At 35.4% G+C, this 18,220-nt stretch overlaps 1 protein-coding gene across 1 annotated transcript in view; it reads left to right on the forward strand.

The window, feature by feature from the left end:
- The window catches only part of LOC150100399 (secernin-3-like), a 144,922-nt gene extending 128,050 nt beyond the window's left edge, over positions 1-16,872 (forward strand). The window contains exon 8 of the mRNA XM_090402730.1: positions 16,582-16,872. Within this exon, the coding sequence (XP_090258856.1) occupies positions 16,582-16,827 (246 nt within the window). The 3' untranslated portion in view covers positions 16,828-16,872. The remainder of the gene's footprint in view (positions 1-16,581) is intronic.
- The last annotated feature ends 1,348 nt before the right edge of the window (positions 16,873-18,220 follow it).

The raw sequence follows: 18,220 nt of genomic DNA on the forward strand, positions 1-18,220 counted from the left end.
CCATATGAGTATGAGCTTGTATATAGAATGGGTGTTAATTCTGGAGGACAAATTTTTAGCATAATTGGAGATATATGCATCATCTGGATGAGGAGACATTCGTATCTAGAGTATTGAAGTTACTGAAACCAAAAAAACTACATAGCAACTGGAATGCAAATAAAAAATTGACTGACTAAAGTTAATTATTTACAAGTCAATTTCATTAGCTCAAGTCAGCATTATTAGAGATACTATTAGTGAAGACTTTACGAACAAGGACAATCATGCCTGGGGGGGGGTGACAGTAGCACTTTTCATGATAATTTCTGTTATTAATACTGAGAGATAGATTAGGGCAGTGTGCCAGAATCTATGCAAGATCACACTATCAGTTTTGATGTCTTTATGGCAAAAGAGCAAAGGATCATTGGTGACTTTTTGTGTTAGAGCTGGAGGAATTTTCATTGATCATCTGTACTAGAGTTGGAGGTTATCTTGAGGTGATGTTGCCATGGATGTGAGAGAGAGAGATGGAAGTGAAGAAGTTGTGCCCAATAAATTTAGTGAGGGATCAAACTGCTCAACTACCATTTAAGTAGGAGGCAAGTTTATTGTTACAACAGAAGCATGTCTCTTAGCCTGCAAGTTTTTTACAAGTAATCCTAAAATGCCTGAAAACCAGAAAGTTCTAAAGTGAGGATAGAAAATAACGTAATATGGTATAGATCAGTTTACATTTCTAGAGTGATGGGCAGGAGTGTGAAGATTAGTCACGAGATGGAAGTGAAGAAGTAATTGGGTTCATCTAAGGGTGGATTCCATCACCTTGTGCAACAGCACAAGGTGATGGAATACGTCTTCACATCTTCAACCTCATATCCTCCTCTTACAATCTGTTTAGTTCTGCTATCCTGCTTCACAAGTAGACTTATAAGGAGTAATATGTGTTTCCTTATATCATTTACTACAGTAACTTCTTGACTCTGTGCCTTCTTAGAAAACAATAGCCTTTTTAAATGCCCAACACCAAACTGATTCAAATGCAATCCATTAACTTTAAACCATTCCAACTTTACTTCAAATTCACTCCACAGATTTACTCCACATGTTATCTTTAGGTGATGTTACCATGAATGTGAGAGAGAGAGATGGAAATGAAGAAGTTGTGCCCAATAAATTTAATGAGGGATCAAACAGCTCAACTACCATTTTAGTAGGAGGCAAGTTTATTGTTACAACAGAAGCATGTCTCTTAGCCTGCAAGTTTTTTTACAAGGAATCCTAAAATGTCTGAAAACGAGAAAGTTTTCTGGTTTTCAGACATTTTAACTGTTTTCAATTTACTGTTGTCATATCTGGGCAACATGCATACTACTTTTCCAACAATACTATTCTTTAGCTGCCCCAACACTTCAAGTCTCTATCAACATCCTTTTTTTTTCCCCAGCTAAGTCATTTGTGCCGACAACTACCATTAATTTTGATGCTGGGTCTTTCCTTTTCTGCAATGAGTTATTTGCTTCATTGTTCCACCAATGAAAGCATATTTTGTGCACTTTATTAGTCTTTACACCTCTAATGATTGAGTCCTCAATGATATACGACTATCCTTTGACTCGTTGTAATACTAACTTCCTCCTTCTCAATCTTATCTCTTCTTTAGTTGTTTAATATCCTCTTCCAGATATTTCATTTTGCTTTTTATTTTTTACTAACTCTTGCCTAAGCTCTTCTACTACAATCTCAACACTTGCTCCCATTTCTAATCACTCTAATCTATCAAGACACTTTTCATATACGTTAATGCTATCCTTCTCATTTACCCACAGTCCACAAATCTTTCACATTTTTCAGTGCATACATATAGCAATTTTCGCAATACATCCACTGCAAAAAATCCAAAGCAGAGGTAAATCTTCATACAGAAGCCTTCTGTGCTCCAGACGTACATTTTTTTATGGATGCTACTTTCAGAAGCAGTATGAACAAACAAGTAGCAAAACACAATATAAACAACAAAAAATTCCAACAACAACACTACTGAAGGACACTTGTATCCAAACTGAAAGAAATGCAGCCCCAATTTGTGATAAAAAGATACACTAATTAAAGACACTTTTTTTATCTCAGCTCAAATGTTCCTCTGCGTTCACTCACAGCACTAGCTACACTAAGTTTGTTTACCTTTTCCAATTTGCGGTCTTTTCCCACATTTTCTGTCCAGTTTAAATTTTTTTGAGACTCAAAAGTAATATGTGTTTCCCTATGTCAAGTTAGTAGCATGATGATAGGTATCCTAGTGGTGAGGCTTGCCTCTTTTAGTAGGTAGTGGAAACTACAGTTTGAGAGGAAAGTGTCACTCTGTCCTGGCCAAAAGAAATTGTCAAAAAACTCAAACCCTTGCACGTTATAACACCCAGAATATATGGTGCTCCCAAAATACACAAACAAGATACACCTTTGTGTCCTATTGTAGATAGTATAAACAGTCCTACATATAAACTAGCTAAACATTTAGCCAAATTACTAACCACTTACACAAACAATTCTTCCTCTTTTGTTAAAAATTCTACCCACGTAAAAAGTATTTTAGAAAACCACACCCTAAATAGTTTAGACCTAATGGTGAGTTTTGATATCACCTCATCATTCACTAATGTACCACTGATTGAAACACTTAACTTACTAAATTCACAATTTCTCCCAGATATATTTCAGCTATTTAAATTCAGAGTACAGGCAGGTTATTTTACTTGGAAAGGGAAAATATACAAACAATTAGATGGGACAACTATGGGTTTGCCCCTATCTCCCCCCCCCCTCCCACTTAGCCAATTTCTACATAGAACATCTGGAAAAATTAGCTATCAACACAGCCACTCTCAAACCTAGTCTCCTGCTACGCTATGTTGATGATGTGTTTGCTGTTTGGCCACATGGCCCAGACACATTGAATACATTTTTAGTGCATCTAAATAGCCAGCACCCTAAAATTCACTTTACAATGGAACTAGAAGCCAATGACTGCCTACCCTTCCTGGACACACTGATCACAAGTCTTCCAGAAGGTTCCTTATCATTTTCGGTTTATAGAAAACCCACACATACAGGGAGATACTTACACAAACAATCACACCATCACCCTTCTCAACAATATGGTATCTTAAAAACACTAACCCATAGAGCTAGAGCAATCTGTTCCAATGACATTGCTCTCACTGCTGAACTTTCTCACCTATGACACACCTTCTTAACCAATGGTTATAATCCCCATAAAATAGACATACTAAATGCTACCCAGAAATCCCCTCTATCTACCACAGAAGACTACAACAAAACTATCACCATCCCATACATTAAAGGCACATCTGAAAAGATATCTAGGGTGCTTAACAAACACAAACTACGCACACTATTTAAACCTTATGTAAAATTAGCAACTCTCATCCGTTCACCTAAGGACAAATGCACTCCTTTATCACATCCAGGAGTCTATGAAGTGCCCTGTTCTTGCCATCAAGCCCTACGGACAGACAGGAAGAACTGTGGACATCCGCCTCAGTGAACACAAAAAATATATCCGACACTTTCGCTATGGCAAGTCGGGTCTGGCAGACCATGCTTTGGATACCCCTGCACACAGGATCAATTGGAAAGAAACAAAAGTAATGCACAGAAGCTTCTACAAGTCAGAGAGGTTCCTGGAATCAACAGAAGTCTTAAAACATACTCCAAACCTTAACAAGTATGGCTGTACAAATCTACCAAAGATTTGGGAGACAGTCATCTTAAGACCAAATTAATATTTATTGCTTTTATTTTATTTCATTTTTTCAAACTTTCTAAGACTGTCATTTGGACTACTATTTCAAAACTTTGAATTTTTTTTTTTTTTTTTTTTTTTTAAACCTAGATGGCACCATATTAGGACTTTAGTCTTGTGTTGCATGCTGCAATTACTTTTACTAGCCCTACTGTTACACCGGATTGTGGTTGTTTTGCATTTGTAACAAACTTTGTGTTGTATGCTCTGAAGATGCTGGATATAATACCAGCGAAATATTAGCTTTTAAGTTAATAAATAGTTATTTTTTTAATCATCTGTGTTCATATCAAACCGTGAAATCTATTACAAAAATAGGAGAATACCAGTCTGCAGATATAACATACCAAGTGTATATTGTAGAAACTAAGATCTAATCTAGCTCAGGTATATTGGGTTTGCCATATCTGTACTCACTAGTGTGAGCTCCTGATCCCTGAAATAATACCACTGACATTTTATCCCTATATCATCCACTATCAATCAAGTCTCACTAATACCAGCAATTTTTGCCAAGTTGAACTAATGATGCCAAGAATCCCCCCCCCTCTTATTCATAAAGCATCCTGTTTAATATATATGAAATGCAGATCCCCTTGGGTTCACAATTATCCTTGAATTGTTTAATGACTGTTCCATTGAGATTTTAAAATATTCTGAAAAACTACATTCAGAATATTTTAATTATTTCCTTTCTGATACGTGCTTGCCTCAAGGGTTCCAGCACATGCACACATACACATGCCAACCTGCATCTCTCCAAATTGCTCTAGTTTACCTGATTATGCACTTCCAGTCTTCCATTGAAGAACAATTAACTATTCAGGCATTTCACTATTGAAATGCAAACCGTCTGTCATGTGGGATTGTATTTCAATAGTTAAATTTCATTCATCAGTCACTGCATATTACAATTTCTCTCTCTCCCCCTTCTTTTTTTTTTGCTTCTTTGACCAACTCCTTAATATTCACTCTCATTCCATATTTATCACATTTCAAATAATTTATACTTGCCAGAACTGTCAATTCTTTCACTTTTTCCCCTTTTCCTCTTTGCATTTTAACTGCATTACTAACATCCTTAATCTTAATGCAAGAAAAACAATATCATCTTGAATCATTCATCCAGCACATTCTCTCTTAATAGAATCACCAAATAAGACTGTATTCTTACTCTTCCTTTCTTGCTCTTTTATACTCTTTCATAAAAGTATATGAATAATGAATAAAGAAATTTGTAAGCAATGTAAATTGATTCTACTGAGATGTTCGTTGCACATTTTTTGTAGTTTATTCATATATTTTTGTATTCACTTTATTTCAAGCTTTAATACTTTATTGTATTGTATTCATGTTTCCAATCTATATAAATTATTCCCTTCATGCTTATTTTGGTTCTGTACATTTCCAAGTTATTTTCAGTTATATACTGTTTTCAGCCTCATAAGTTCAGTAGTAATAATAATAATGCAGTGGGGGGGATCCTTCAAGTAACTAAATTTTAAATTTTCTACCCAAGGACAAATATTCAGGTATGTATTTTTGATCACTTTTCTTTTTAAAAGTTTTAATTAATAATTTATCTTATTAGGTTTTATTAGCCTTACAGGTTGATTACATTATATTATTATTAACATCAGACCTCCACAAAATCAAAAGATCATTAAACTACCTATTCATGGTTTTTTTTACACTTGACACTCTCAGGCAACATTCTACTCATAACTATTCTCCATATAAAGAATCTGCTCCATACAGCTTCAAAGGGATAACCTCTTTTGCTGCCCTTCCTCTGCTTTTATGAAAAATCTCCTCCTTAATCTGATAACTTCTCATCAACTTATGTCTTAATCATATTCTTCCTTCTATTCACAAGGCTCTGCAAATTGTATTTCCTTAATCTGTCTTCATATCCCACAATTTAGAAACCCAGTATTGACTTAGTGAATTTTTTAAAACTACTGACTTACCTACTTTGAAAAGCAGATGACCAAATCTGTGTGCAGTAGTTCATATGTGGCTTGATCAAAGCCTTACACACAGGAACTATAGCCTCTTTGCTTCTACATGTTAAGGTCTTCCTCATTATGGCCATAATCCATTATGATGATCTCACAATTTTAGCGCTTTGATCCTTGAACTTCAAGGCTCTCTCATCTTCTTTACCTCCTTCAAAATTACCACATTAATTAAAGCACCTCCGTAACGCAATTGGAAGAACGACGGTACATTGCACCCTTCGATTGGAATAGGCCTAAGTTCGATTCTCGTTACGACGGGAGGAATCTTTATCTGGACGATTTTCAACAGAAGGTGAGTTAACCAATCTCATACGGAGGTAGCAGGGTTTTTTCTCCCAGAAACTCGGGTTTTTCATCCCACATACAGACAAATCGGCCCTTCAGAACACACGCAATTTACAGACAAAAAATACTAGTTGTGGTGGAGGTGGGCGGTAGATGTGTTGATGAAGATGATTCGTAGTAGAGGTTCGGTGTAGTGGTTGAGACAGTTGTAGGTGTCCTCCTGCGATGAGTTTTCAGACTCCTTGGAGGTGTCAGGAATAATAATAATAATAATACTTTTCATCGTGTCCTTGCCTATCAAATTTCAGAGCCTTGCACTTTTAACATTAAACTGGTAGTATCACTCACACAGTCTATTCAGATAACCTCCAATTGCTCTACTCCTCAGAGTTCTTCCTAACTTTTCATAATTTGCAGACAGCTACATATCTCCAATTAAGCTTGTCCCAATATATACACAAGTTAAATAATAATAATCCCAAAACAGACCCCTGCAGCACATTGTTAGTGACCTTCCTCTTTTGGGATACCCCCCTCCCCATATATAATTTACTAATACCTGTTTGATAGCCAATCACTTGTCCAAAACACTAGTCAGTTAATCAGGCCTATCTATTGCAATATAGTTACTAGTTTTTTTTTGTCTTGTATTCTATAAAAGGCCTTTGAAAAAAAATCCAAGTATACCACTGTGTGTACATTTTCTTATTCAGTGAATTTGTCACCTTTTTGTAGTGCTAAGCAAATTGTCAAAACATGACCTTCCTTTAACAAACCCATGCTTACATTCACAGAAAATGCTGTTGTTGTTAATCCAATTCTGAATCCTGGCCCTCACCAACTTCTCTAACACCTTAACCACAACTACAGACATACCAGTAGGCCTATAATTTCTAGTGCGAGTAATATATCTCCTTTTGTGAGGTGCAACAATTTTATCCTCTTTCCACTCCTTTGGAACTTGCCCTTTTGCAAAACTTATGTTAAACAGGTGCCACGGGTGCTGTTAACTCTCTGGACCACTCCTTCAAGATGTGCAGTGATTTTGTTGAGTCCTGTTGCTGCTTTATTTCAGGTTTACTTAATTCTTCATATATTGCCTATCCATGTTTACTTAATTCCTCATATTTGAGTGTAGACTGTAAGGTTGCCACCATACAGTCTACACTCTAACTCCTCAAGATGTTGCATTCATGAAGATGAAATACCCTGAAGAATTGCTCATTGAATATGTCACTATATTCTCTCCTGCAGTTACAGTTGACCATTTCCATCTAATAACATTCTCCTACCATAATTATTTTTTCTTCTACTTGTTACATATTCAAAGAACTCTAAGATTTTTCTTGGCTTAATTGGCTTAATTTCTGCTAATATGACATTTTTGCTGTCCTTAGTCCCGTTCCTGGTCTTCTTTTTCCATGGTTATTACCCTTCATCTTGTATGATTCCTCCATAAAACTTTATTTTTCCAGATTGTTTGCTTAATCTCTTCATTCATCCATTTTACTTCTGATTTATTTAGCCTTGTCATCTTTTTAATAGACTCAGATACTCTACTATTAAATAATTCTGATATCAGAAGCAACACTAACCCTTAGTTTCAAAAAATCCATATACCAGCTCTTGATGAATGCCAAAGCAGTATCAGTCTCCTTTTCTCCCAACTCCTTCCATTCCATAACCCATTTGTCCCCTTTGTTTTCTTAATTATCAGTGCCATATAATTCCACATATATCCTTTTCTCACAAAAGTCCTCACATAACCCAGGTGATGATCTCATGATCATTTTCACTGACAGGATGACTCCATAATCACATTTTCTGATGTGATCAGATCTAAGACTCTCAATCATCATGCACCATCCATTACATAATTGCCAAAGGTAGTTTCCCTTAAGACAAGAAATTCATTCTCCTTATTCCCTAATGCTATTTCTTCATTCCTATCATTATTATCATAAACAAAATTACCCATAATGATTATGATCATCTTGCTCACTAAGCTGAATTCCTGTTTCCTTTCCGTCATGCTTACATGGTGATAAGAATACATTATGAAAAATTATGGAGACAACTACCATGTTAGAGCAAAACTTTAGTTTAATATAAACCAAAATGAACTCAACGTTTTTGACCTTCATATCAAGGTCATCATCTGGAGCATACACATATATAAAAAGAAACAAGCTGCATTACGATCTACATGGTTTGCTAAAGTTACTGACCAACCATTACAACAAGCACCGATCAGCTTGTAAACTATAATCCAACTAACAGAATAAAGAAAAAAACTGAGAAATTACTTAAGTTCGTCACTTCTTGGCCGTTACAACAATCACCTATCAGTTTATAAATTATAATAATCCTACTAACAGAATAAAGAAAAAACTGAGAAATTACTTAAGTCCATCACTTCTTGGCCATCAGACACTGTTAAAAAACTTATACCCCATTATTCCTGTTCTCCCAGAATATATGGTGTTCCTAAAGTACACAAACAAAATGTTCCACTTTGGATGATAGTTGAAGGAATAGATAGCCCTAATTATCACCTGGCCAAGAAATTAGCCTCAACACTCAAGGAGTTGGTAGGTCATTTCCCCTCCTATATAAAGAACACACAACACTTTATAAACATAATTTAACAAAATTAAAAACGCTCGGCAAAGATGATTTATTTGTCAGTTTTGATGTTTCTGCCCTTTTCACAAATGTCCCAATCACAGTTTTTTTAACAGTGTCATAATTCTTCTCTTACAGAACAAATTTCTGCCCGACATTACGGCCCTCTTTGTCCACACACTACATTCCAGTTACTTCGTGTGGCAAAATAAATTTTACCCACAAAAAGAAGGTACAACCATGGGCTCACCACTATCTTCCCCCCCCAATTGCTAACTTTTATATGGAGTAAAGTTACTCCATATAAAGTTACTCCATAAAGTTAGCAATTACTAACTTTTGAGTAAAGTGCTCTTAATTCCTTTACTCTAAAACCTACAGTGTGGCCTAGATACATTGACAATGTTTACGTTATCTGGCCACATGGTCGACAAACTTTAAACACATTACTTAGCCACCTGAACAAACAACATGAACGCATAAATTTACTATTGAAATTGAAAATCAGAACTCGCTTCCATTCCTGGATACACTGGTCACACGTCTTTCCTCGGGCAGTTTATCCTTCACGGTTTACTACAAAACGACGCATACTGGCTAATATATACATGCTAACTCATATCACCCTTAAAAACAGAGCTATAATAATTTGCTCTAATCAACACGCTCTTAAACAAGAATTAAAGATTATTAGCAACACATTTATAAATAATGGCTATAACAAAAATACTATTAATAAAGTTCTCCATGAAACTTCATCAAAAAAGAATATAGATTACAGTAAAACCATAGCCATCCCATACATTAAAGGGTTATCAGAAAAAATCAATATCAATAGAATCCTACACCATTATAATCTTAATGCCAATTTTAAATGACCTATAAAATTAAAAACATATTCAACTCCTCTTAGGATCCTCTCCTCCCATTGGCACATCCTAGAGTTTATTGCATCTACTACACCTGTAACTTATCGTATATTGATGAAAGTGGATGGACAATCCCTATACATAAAAAAGAACACAAAAGACACATTAAATATAACAATTTTGGTGAAGCAGTCCCCTCAGATCACGCTCTCAACACCCTACACCAAATTGATTGGAAAAGTACCTGCTCTTTACATACAAAAACCTGGTATGAATGAAAATTTAAAGAAGCCTGTGAAATTCTGATTAACCACCCTAATCTTAACAATAATGGTGCCATAAAAATTCCAAGAATTTGGATGGCACATATTCGCCTACTTAGTTTCCAGCATACTTTAGGACTTTAAGCAACTTTCAGCTTTTATTGGAACTATTCCATACCAAGTGGTTGAAATTTAGATGTATACTTACATAGTGTATATATATATATACAATTTCAATAAACACGAACAACGAAAGCTGCCAACATGAAATAAATTGGATAACAACTTCAAACCTACACATTTGCCACGATGAGGTAGAACGGCGCATTGTCAAGTCAAAAGAAATCACCTTGGACCCTCTTCATATGAACAATAATCTCAGCTATAATTTGCCTGACTCTTTCAGCTCTACTATCAGATACTGGAGATCGCGTGGTTCCACACACCCACAAGTGTACAACAATAGAACTTTAACACGGACTATAGCTCAAGTTCATAATAACTGTAATTTACAGTCGAATATTATAGCTTTATAATTGTATAGCTTTGAAGTGTCTCAATGTTTTTTTCAGTGTCTTTTAATAGCTTTCTATGTTCTTAATCCTGATGAAGTCAATCCCGACGAAACATGTTGCATTTTCAAATAAATCTCAATTTGTTATAATTCTTGGATTTTTAGTCAGTTTATATCAAAATGAATATATCCAACCTCCGAGTTAATAGTAATAGTCATATATATATATATATATATATATATATATATATAAACATGTTGCTCCCCAGCCCAATTTAATGTTGTAACCTAATAGATAATAATAGGACTCTAGCTTTGATGTAGTAAAGTTTTTTTTTTCTTACCAGAGGTCAGGCCAATAATTGTTGTAATGGTTGGTCAGTAACTTTAGCAAACCATGTGGATTGTAGTGCAGCCTGTTTCTTTGTATATATATGTGTGCTCCAGTTGATGAACTTTATATGAAAGTCGAAATGTCGAGTGTTCATTTTGGTTTATATTAAACTAAAGTTTTGCTCTAACATGGTAGTTGTCTCCATAATTTTTCATAATGTAATTTCCTTTTTCAGAACCACTGCCACTATTTTCCTCATATCTCAACCTTGTGCAGACATAATCCCCTGCTGTCATCAGCAGCGACCCCCCCCTCCTTCTTGCACTTCCTGTCCTTTCACAAAAAACATCATGCCTTCCATTTCTGTTCCCAACAGGATAATATTCTCAGCCAGCCATATTTCACTTATCCCAATTATTTTCAGGCAAATAAACTTAAACAATGCAATAATTTCATATCCTTATATGTTACTCCTGGCAGCCATAAATAAACATAACTATTCATTTCTTGTCTATAATACTGCTTTTGAATGGTCAGTTTTCTCTCCTATCTGCTTTTGCATGTCATGATGGAATGTCTCTATAAATAACTGCCACAATCTCCTAAAAGCTCGATCTCTTCACTTTTCACTCTAGATATTAATTCTTTCTTGAATAACTATATATTCTTTATAAATTCCATATCCACTTATCTGAAAAGAAACAGGAATTTGGATTGATGCTTTGACTGCATATCTGAAAGTCTTTGATTCTGTCCAGAATAGACAATTTGACTTATTAATGATTCTTTCTTGCTTTATGCTTTTCCTGTAGGGATTTTTATGATCACTAACATGGGATCCATTATCTCTCCACTGTCTTCTAAATCTGTAAAATTATGAGCAGTAGACAGACAACATCCATATATGATCCAGCTTCATACCTGTTGAACAGTTGTTTTGGAACTGTTTATTCTTTGGAACAGTTTTTCCTCCATTTTTGCAGCTGGAAAATGTCAGTAAGTACAACAGCAGCAGCAGAAATAGTACATTAAATGAATGAAATCAGTGAGTGCTGGCAGAGAGATACAAAGAGCACAACTATGGAAATATGCAAGAGGTAATGTTAATGGTAATGATAGTGCGACTGAGGAAGATTTGAGCTTAAATGGCATTGCTTGTGGAGATGAATATTGTGTAAATGTAAGATGCTTGGAAAGAGAAACAGAGGTGCTGAAAAAGAAAGTAGGAAGCATCAAAACTGAGTTGAGTAGTAGAGTGAATGATGAAATTAGGAGACTTGAGACAAGGTTAGTTTGAGACAGTGTAAAAGAACATGAATAGAAGTGAGAGAGAATGGAAAAGAAATCTAGAGAATGAAGGAGCAAGAGGAAGGAAAGAGAGAGAATGGGAGACCCATGGAAAGAGAGAAAGTTGAGAGAGTGCTGAAGCAAGGAGAGGACAGAGAGAGAGAGCATGGGAGGAGAGCAAATGAATGAAGCTGTGAGGAGTATGTCCTAGTAAAACAGGTTTTATACCTAGAGGGATGAGTTGGGTTGAATGATTAGAAGTGTATGTCAAATACTGAGTACTCTAGATATTAAAGCAATAGGACTAGATCAGATTTTGCAATGTAATTTAAGAAAATGTAATAATGACATACCATTGACCTGACTGTTAATGAGTCTTGCAATTGAAAAGTCCCTGAGGAGTAGAAAGGGTAAGATGGAGCCAGTGCATAAGGGTGGTAGTAGAATAGAGGCTTCAGATATTGAACAGTGTATTTCTTTTTGTGATTAAGATTTTATAGAAATTAATAAGAGCTCATAAACAGAATTGGACAGATGAGGGTAATGTTATTGAGGCCAGTATGAATTTAATAATGGATACTCTTGCTTCAGTAATCTGGCTGCCTTTTATGCAAGAAAGCCATATGTACTGTCATTTGCTGGATTTTGTAAGGCATTTAACAGGGTGTCACATAACAAGGTGATATTTAAGTTACAAGTTATGGGTTTGTATATCAGACTGGTAAATTGAATTGAAAATTAGCTGCCTAATAGATATCAGCCATGGGGAGGAGGGGGGGGGCAGCAGTCATGAGGAAAGTTACAAATGTGGTTTCACAGGGCTCCATTCTGGACCTTTTACAATTCAGCCTTTATGATATTGTCATTGGATTATGGGAATTCCAAAAGATAAGAAGACTTTTGATGAATGTATCTGCCAGTAAACGTTCATCAAAAGTCTGCTCATTGCACCTCTCAAAAAATTGGCGTTATCAAGTCTTTAATTAATAGAGCACATACAGTATGCTCCTCTCCCTCAAGCTTACAACAACAACTTTTCACTATCAAAACATTAATGGAATTTAATGGTTACTACCCTAATCAAATCCAGCAGTAATTGACTCCTATGTTCCAACACCTCGGGATTCTTCAACAGACCACAGGGTTCCAATCCCTTATATTTCTGGCAGCTCTGAATTGATTGATAGAATTTTGAAGAAGTATCATCTCATTTGCACATATTTTCCTATCAACAAAATTTCTCATCTGTTGCCATCTACAAAAGACAAACTGTCATCTCTATCATTAGCTAGCTTTTACCAGATACCTTGTGAATGTAATCTAACATACTTTGGGCAGACAGGCTGTTCTGTGGGGGAAAAAAGAATTAATGAACATCAATATTATATCAAATACATGAAACCTCAAAAGTCTGGTCTGGTCTGGCACAACATAGTATTGACACTAAACAGTATCCAGTGGGATGAAGCTCATCTTCTCAATAGAAGCAGGTTTAAATATGAACACCTTTTCAAAGAAAGTTGCAAAGCCCTTTTACATTGGCCAAATCTGAATTGGAACGATTGTCCCTCTCTCAAAAGTTTGGAAGATTCTTATGTAATCATCAAAAATAAGCTTTTAATAATAATTTTAATTATTTATTAATATTAATTTCTAGCTTGTGGCAACAGTTTTTAATTGGTAAACCACTGGCTGCTGTATGTATCTTGTATTCCCATTCCTTTGATTTGCTTGTTTCTACATTGACGATGTACTGCTATTTTCAGTACGAAATATCCGTATTTTCATTTCATTAAAGTTAATTACTGTGGTTATCGTGTAATTTATTGTTTATTGTGAAGTGCTGTAAAGCATGTAAATGGAGATGAGGTGGCCAAATTAGCAGACTGCAAGATGAAAGGTGGACAAAATTAAGCACTGATAACAAGAGAAGGAAACATCATCAAAGAACAAGGTGGAGGGATGATCTACAAAAGTTTGACATGAGATGGTAGACATGGGCTAAAGATAGACAGAACTGGAAAGTTAAGGGAGATGGGGGCTGTATCCAGCATTGGCTGAAAAGAGGCTAAAGAAGAAGAAGAATGTTGTATAAATGAAATATTTGTGTAAGAGTTGATCTTAGGATAACAGTCGCCTAAATTTTTGACAAATTAATGCAGCCATACTTGTTAAGGTTAACCACATTCAAACCACCAGGTTTGAATGTGGTCCTATTTATAATTGTAAAATTATAAATGAGGGAAACCAACCAAAACAAATAAGTAGTCTGTGTACACTAAGATAAGACTTGGAGGTTCTTATGATGTGAAGGAAAACCAGGCTTCTCTGTCATATGCTAATTGACGGATCTCTGATGTGGAGAGTTGGGGGGGAAATGGGTAGAATATTGCTGATGCATTTCCAATATTGATTTTGGGATCTGCCTCTTTTTCTTTTTCCATCTGTAGGGGCATAGAGGACAGGGCATCAAAAGGTGCAGAGGGTGGATGTCTGAGTCAGTGGCCGAGCCATTTTATTTGGTTTCTTTGAACAGAGGTTCAAACTAACTAGAGGATCTTGCTGGGTTTCATCTAATATAGTAGAGTTGGGAATGTGGTCTTGCCAGGAGTAATCCAGGATAGTTCTTAGACAAGTTGTTCCAAAGCTATTTATAATATTGGTTGCGATCTTCCAGGTCTGGGGAGCTGTATAGAAAGATAGACTGGCTGGTGCACTTGTGAAGACGAATCTTCATCTCCTTTGAGATGAGGCTCAACTTCCATACTTTATTAAGACTTCTGTGGAACTGGAGTGCTTTCTGTTTTCTTGTCTTAATATATGTTAAGGAATTTGAGATGTGTAATCCTAGGTATACAAAGTCCTCTACTTCATCAAGGTGATCATTTTGATTTTTATAGATGTGCCCATCTATTTAATTTTTTAATATCTTTGTTTTTTTGGAGTTTATTTTTAGTCCAAATATTTCTGCAGTTCTCCTAAGGCTGTTGAAGTGGTTTTGGCCATCTGTAATGTTGGAGTAAATGAGGGCTGTATCATCTTCAAAGCTCAGGTCTTCAAGGTACATCTGTATATATGGATCTTTTGAGGATTCCAGATTTAACTTGAATCAATTTAAAAATATAGTCAATCACTATGATGAATAGATAATATGGGGCCAGAGTATCTGTAAGACTCCTGTGGTGATGTGAAAACTGTCTGTTTTGTCTCCATTAACTAGTACTGTGGCTTGATATCCCTGATAGGGTGCATTTATTGTCCTGATAAGTTGAGGTGGAATGCCATAAAGTTTGAGTGTTTCCCATAGTTGTTCCCTGTCAACAGAATCAAATGCTTTAGTAAAGTCAATAAAGTTCAAAAGCAATGGTAAGTTCATGTCTTTTTGATCCCTCTATTAGTCTTCTGATGCAGTGAATCAAACCATATGATAAATTAACAAAGAAGATCTGCCTTGGAGAACATAAATACATTTTGCTGCCATTATTATGGCAAGTCTAGACTGGCAGCCTATGCTTTGGATGCTCCTTCACACAGGATTAGATGGAAGAAAAACCAATGTGCTATATATGTCATTACAGGTCAGAAAGAATAATTTTAGAGTCAGCAATGGTTATGAAGCATTCTTCTAACCTTAACAAGTATGGCTGCATTAATTTGCCACATACACTAAAATTTGTGCCTAAAGGGTTGAAATATTTTACTTGTTTTATAGATTCTTTACTGAAAATGCAGTTGGTGTTTTCCACGTTCCTGCCTATTTTCATAAGCAGGCAACTAAATGTAAAGTTTCAATATTTGGGAGACTCTGAATGAAATTATCCTGAAAGAAATAGGAGGCAAGGGTGTGATAGAAATTAACTCGGAAGAAATATTGCAAATCTAGTGAAGACTACTGAGAGGATTGTGCTGCAATACTGAGGATGTTGACCAGCAGAGATAAGATAGTGGTGGTTCCATTGTATAAGGCTTTAATCAGATTACAATTTGCAACTGGTATTTTATAGAGAGAGAGAGAGAGAGAGAGAGATGAAGAAACTTTAGAAAATGCACAAAAGGGAATAAAAATGTGGAACATGTTTATGAGGATGGATTGAGTGCACGTAATGTACAGTGTATAGCAAATAGAAGTTAAAGGGGATGATAAGATTAGGGCATTTAAGCTGTTAAGAGATATTTACTGGATTAACACTGGAGCAGTTGTTCGTAGAGTTGGGAAAGAACAAGAACATGGAGCAGTTAACCTTAGAAATTGCATAAAGGAGTAGTGAATAAGAGAGTAAGATGTTGCTCCTTTTTACATGGGGAGTGATTGAAGTAGGACTGAATGGTTGATTGAGAATTGTTGAAGCTTGAGAGTGAGTGGCAAGACTACAGACAGGAAATGAGTTAAAAGAGGTTGTATGATACTTTATGTTATCTGAGGTGGACCTTTATGTTGAGTCTCTTGACTCCATGAAGATAACCCAACCCATGTCCAGTAGAAATATTCTATATGATTTTAACTTTTCATGTGTGAGATTGATTAAAATAAAAGTTTCTAATTAGATTTTTAATGTAACATAATATTTGTTCTTTCAGATGACTCTCTCATACACAAGTAAACGAAGTAGAAAACATCCCCTATATAAACTTCATAAAAAGATATATGATAAAGTTCAAAATCAACCTATGTTATCTGAAGAGCTGAAACAATCTTTACAACAACTGGAAACTGATTTTATTCATAAAATATCTGAATTAAGCCATTCATCTTCTAAAGATGAAACTGAAAGCATATTCAAGAATGCCGTTGAAGCAGAAGTAAAATTATATGAAAGAATGTAAAAATTTTCTCTTTTATTGTTCAATAAACACAGTATTTGAACAGTAGTTATTCACAATAATGTAAAATCTCCTAGAACTTGGTTGAAAAAATTAAATGCCATCATCATTAAAAGATTTAAATGCTTAAAATGGTCAATATGGTATGGGTAATAGTAATCAGTTTGATTCATTTGTGCAACCATATTGATTAGTTATAATTTATATATTACTCTGTGTGTGCGTATTTGTGAGCAGATATTTTACTGAATTATTCGAGTAAAATATGTAGGCATATGCTATATAACATTTTTTTTAAATTTTTATATAAAATTATATATTGTATTTTGGTTTAGCAAATGTATGCAGAAACACATACTGATTTTTTTTTTGCTCAATTTTTATGTTTTCGTTGTATTATATTTTATTTCGTTTCAATATTTTGAGCATGAACTATAAGTGTATTTTTTTTATTTTATTTCAGTTTTAGAATCTGCAGTTTTTCACAAAATAATGAACATTAAATAAAGTTGAAGATTTCTGTTACAATAGCCTCATCTTTCTTCTTCTCATGAACATGTTAATCTCAATGGCTTGCCATAAATGCTGTTGGAATGCAGAAAGGAAAGGAAAGGTGAAAGAATTGCCTGAAGAACCAGTGACCTCAGAGGTATTGTATAAGGGAGGATGTGAAAGAGTTATTGTAAGAAGCAAAAAAGAAGAGGGTGAAGTTTATGTCTACTGCCATGCTGTAATAGAGTAGAGGCAAAACTGATGAGGCAGATTATGATAGCTAATGAATCAATTCCTTATGCAGAAGGAATAATGTAGAGCTATATAGGCAAAGTGGACACTAGATCCAACATTATTTCAAGCCAAATGTGTGTAGAAAAAGTTCTGTAAGTTGACTTGAGAGCTTACAAGAATGCAATCCTCGGCATTCCCAAGTTGCCTTAGCTTGCACTATTTAAAAGACATGAGCGCTGCCCAAGCGTCCATATATTTGCCTTTTATTAATGCATTTGATAAAGGTTTCATCGGCCTGACAGCTGTTTTGAACTGGTTGGTTCTGAACTGAAATGCAAAGGTGGTGAGGGTAACCCAGAGGATTGCTGCAATACTGAGAAGGATGCTGACCTGCAGAGATAAGAGTTATCATTGCGTTGTATAAGACCCTGATCAGACCACACTTAGACTATTGTTCTCAAATTTGCTCCCCAGGATTTGAAGGGAATAAATTACCTGGAGAAAGGGTACACAGGCAGATAACAAAGATGGTGTCAGGACTGTACAATGTTAATTATGAGGATCGGCTGAGGGAATGTGGACTGCAGAGTTTGGTGGATAGAAGAAGGAGAGATGATATGATCGAGACTTTGAAACTGTTGAGAGGCAGTTACAGGGTAGGCATTGGGGA

This window comes from Typopeltis vanoorti, chromosome 13 (assembly GCF_054136105.1).
Source record: "Typopeltis vanoorti isolate ZY-2024b chromosome 13, IOZ_Tvanoo_1.0, whole genome shotgun sequence".
NCBI classification, from domain to species: Eukaryota; Metazoa; Arthropoda; class Arachnida; order Uropygi; family Thelyphonidae; genus Typopeltis; species Typopeltis vanoorti.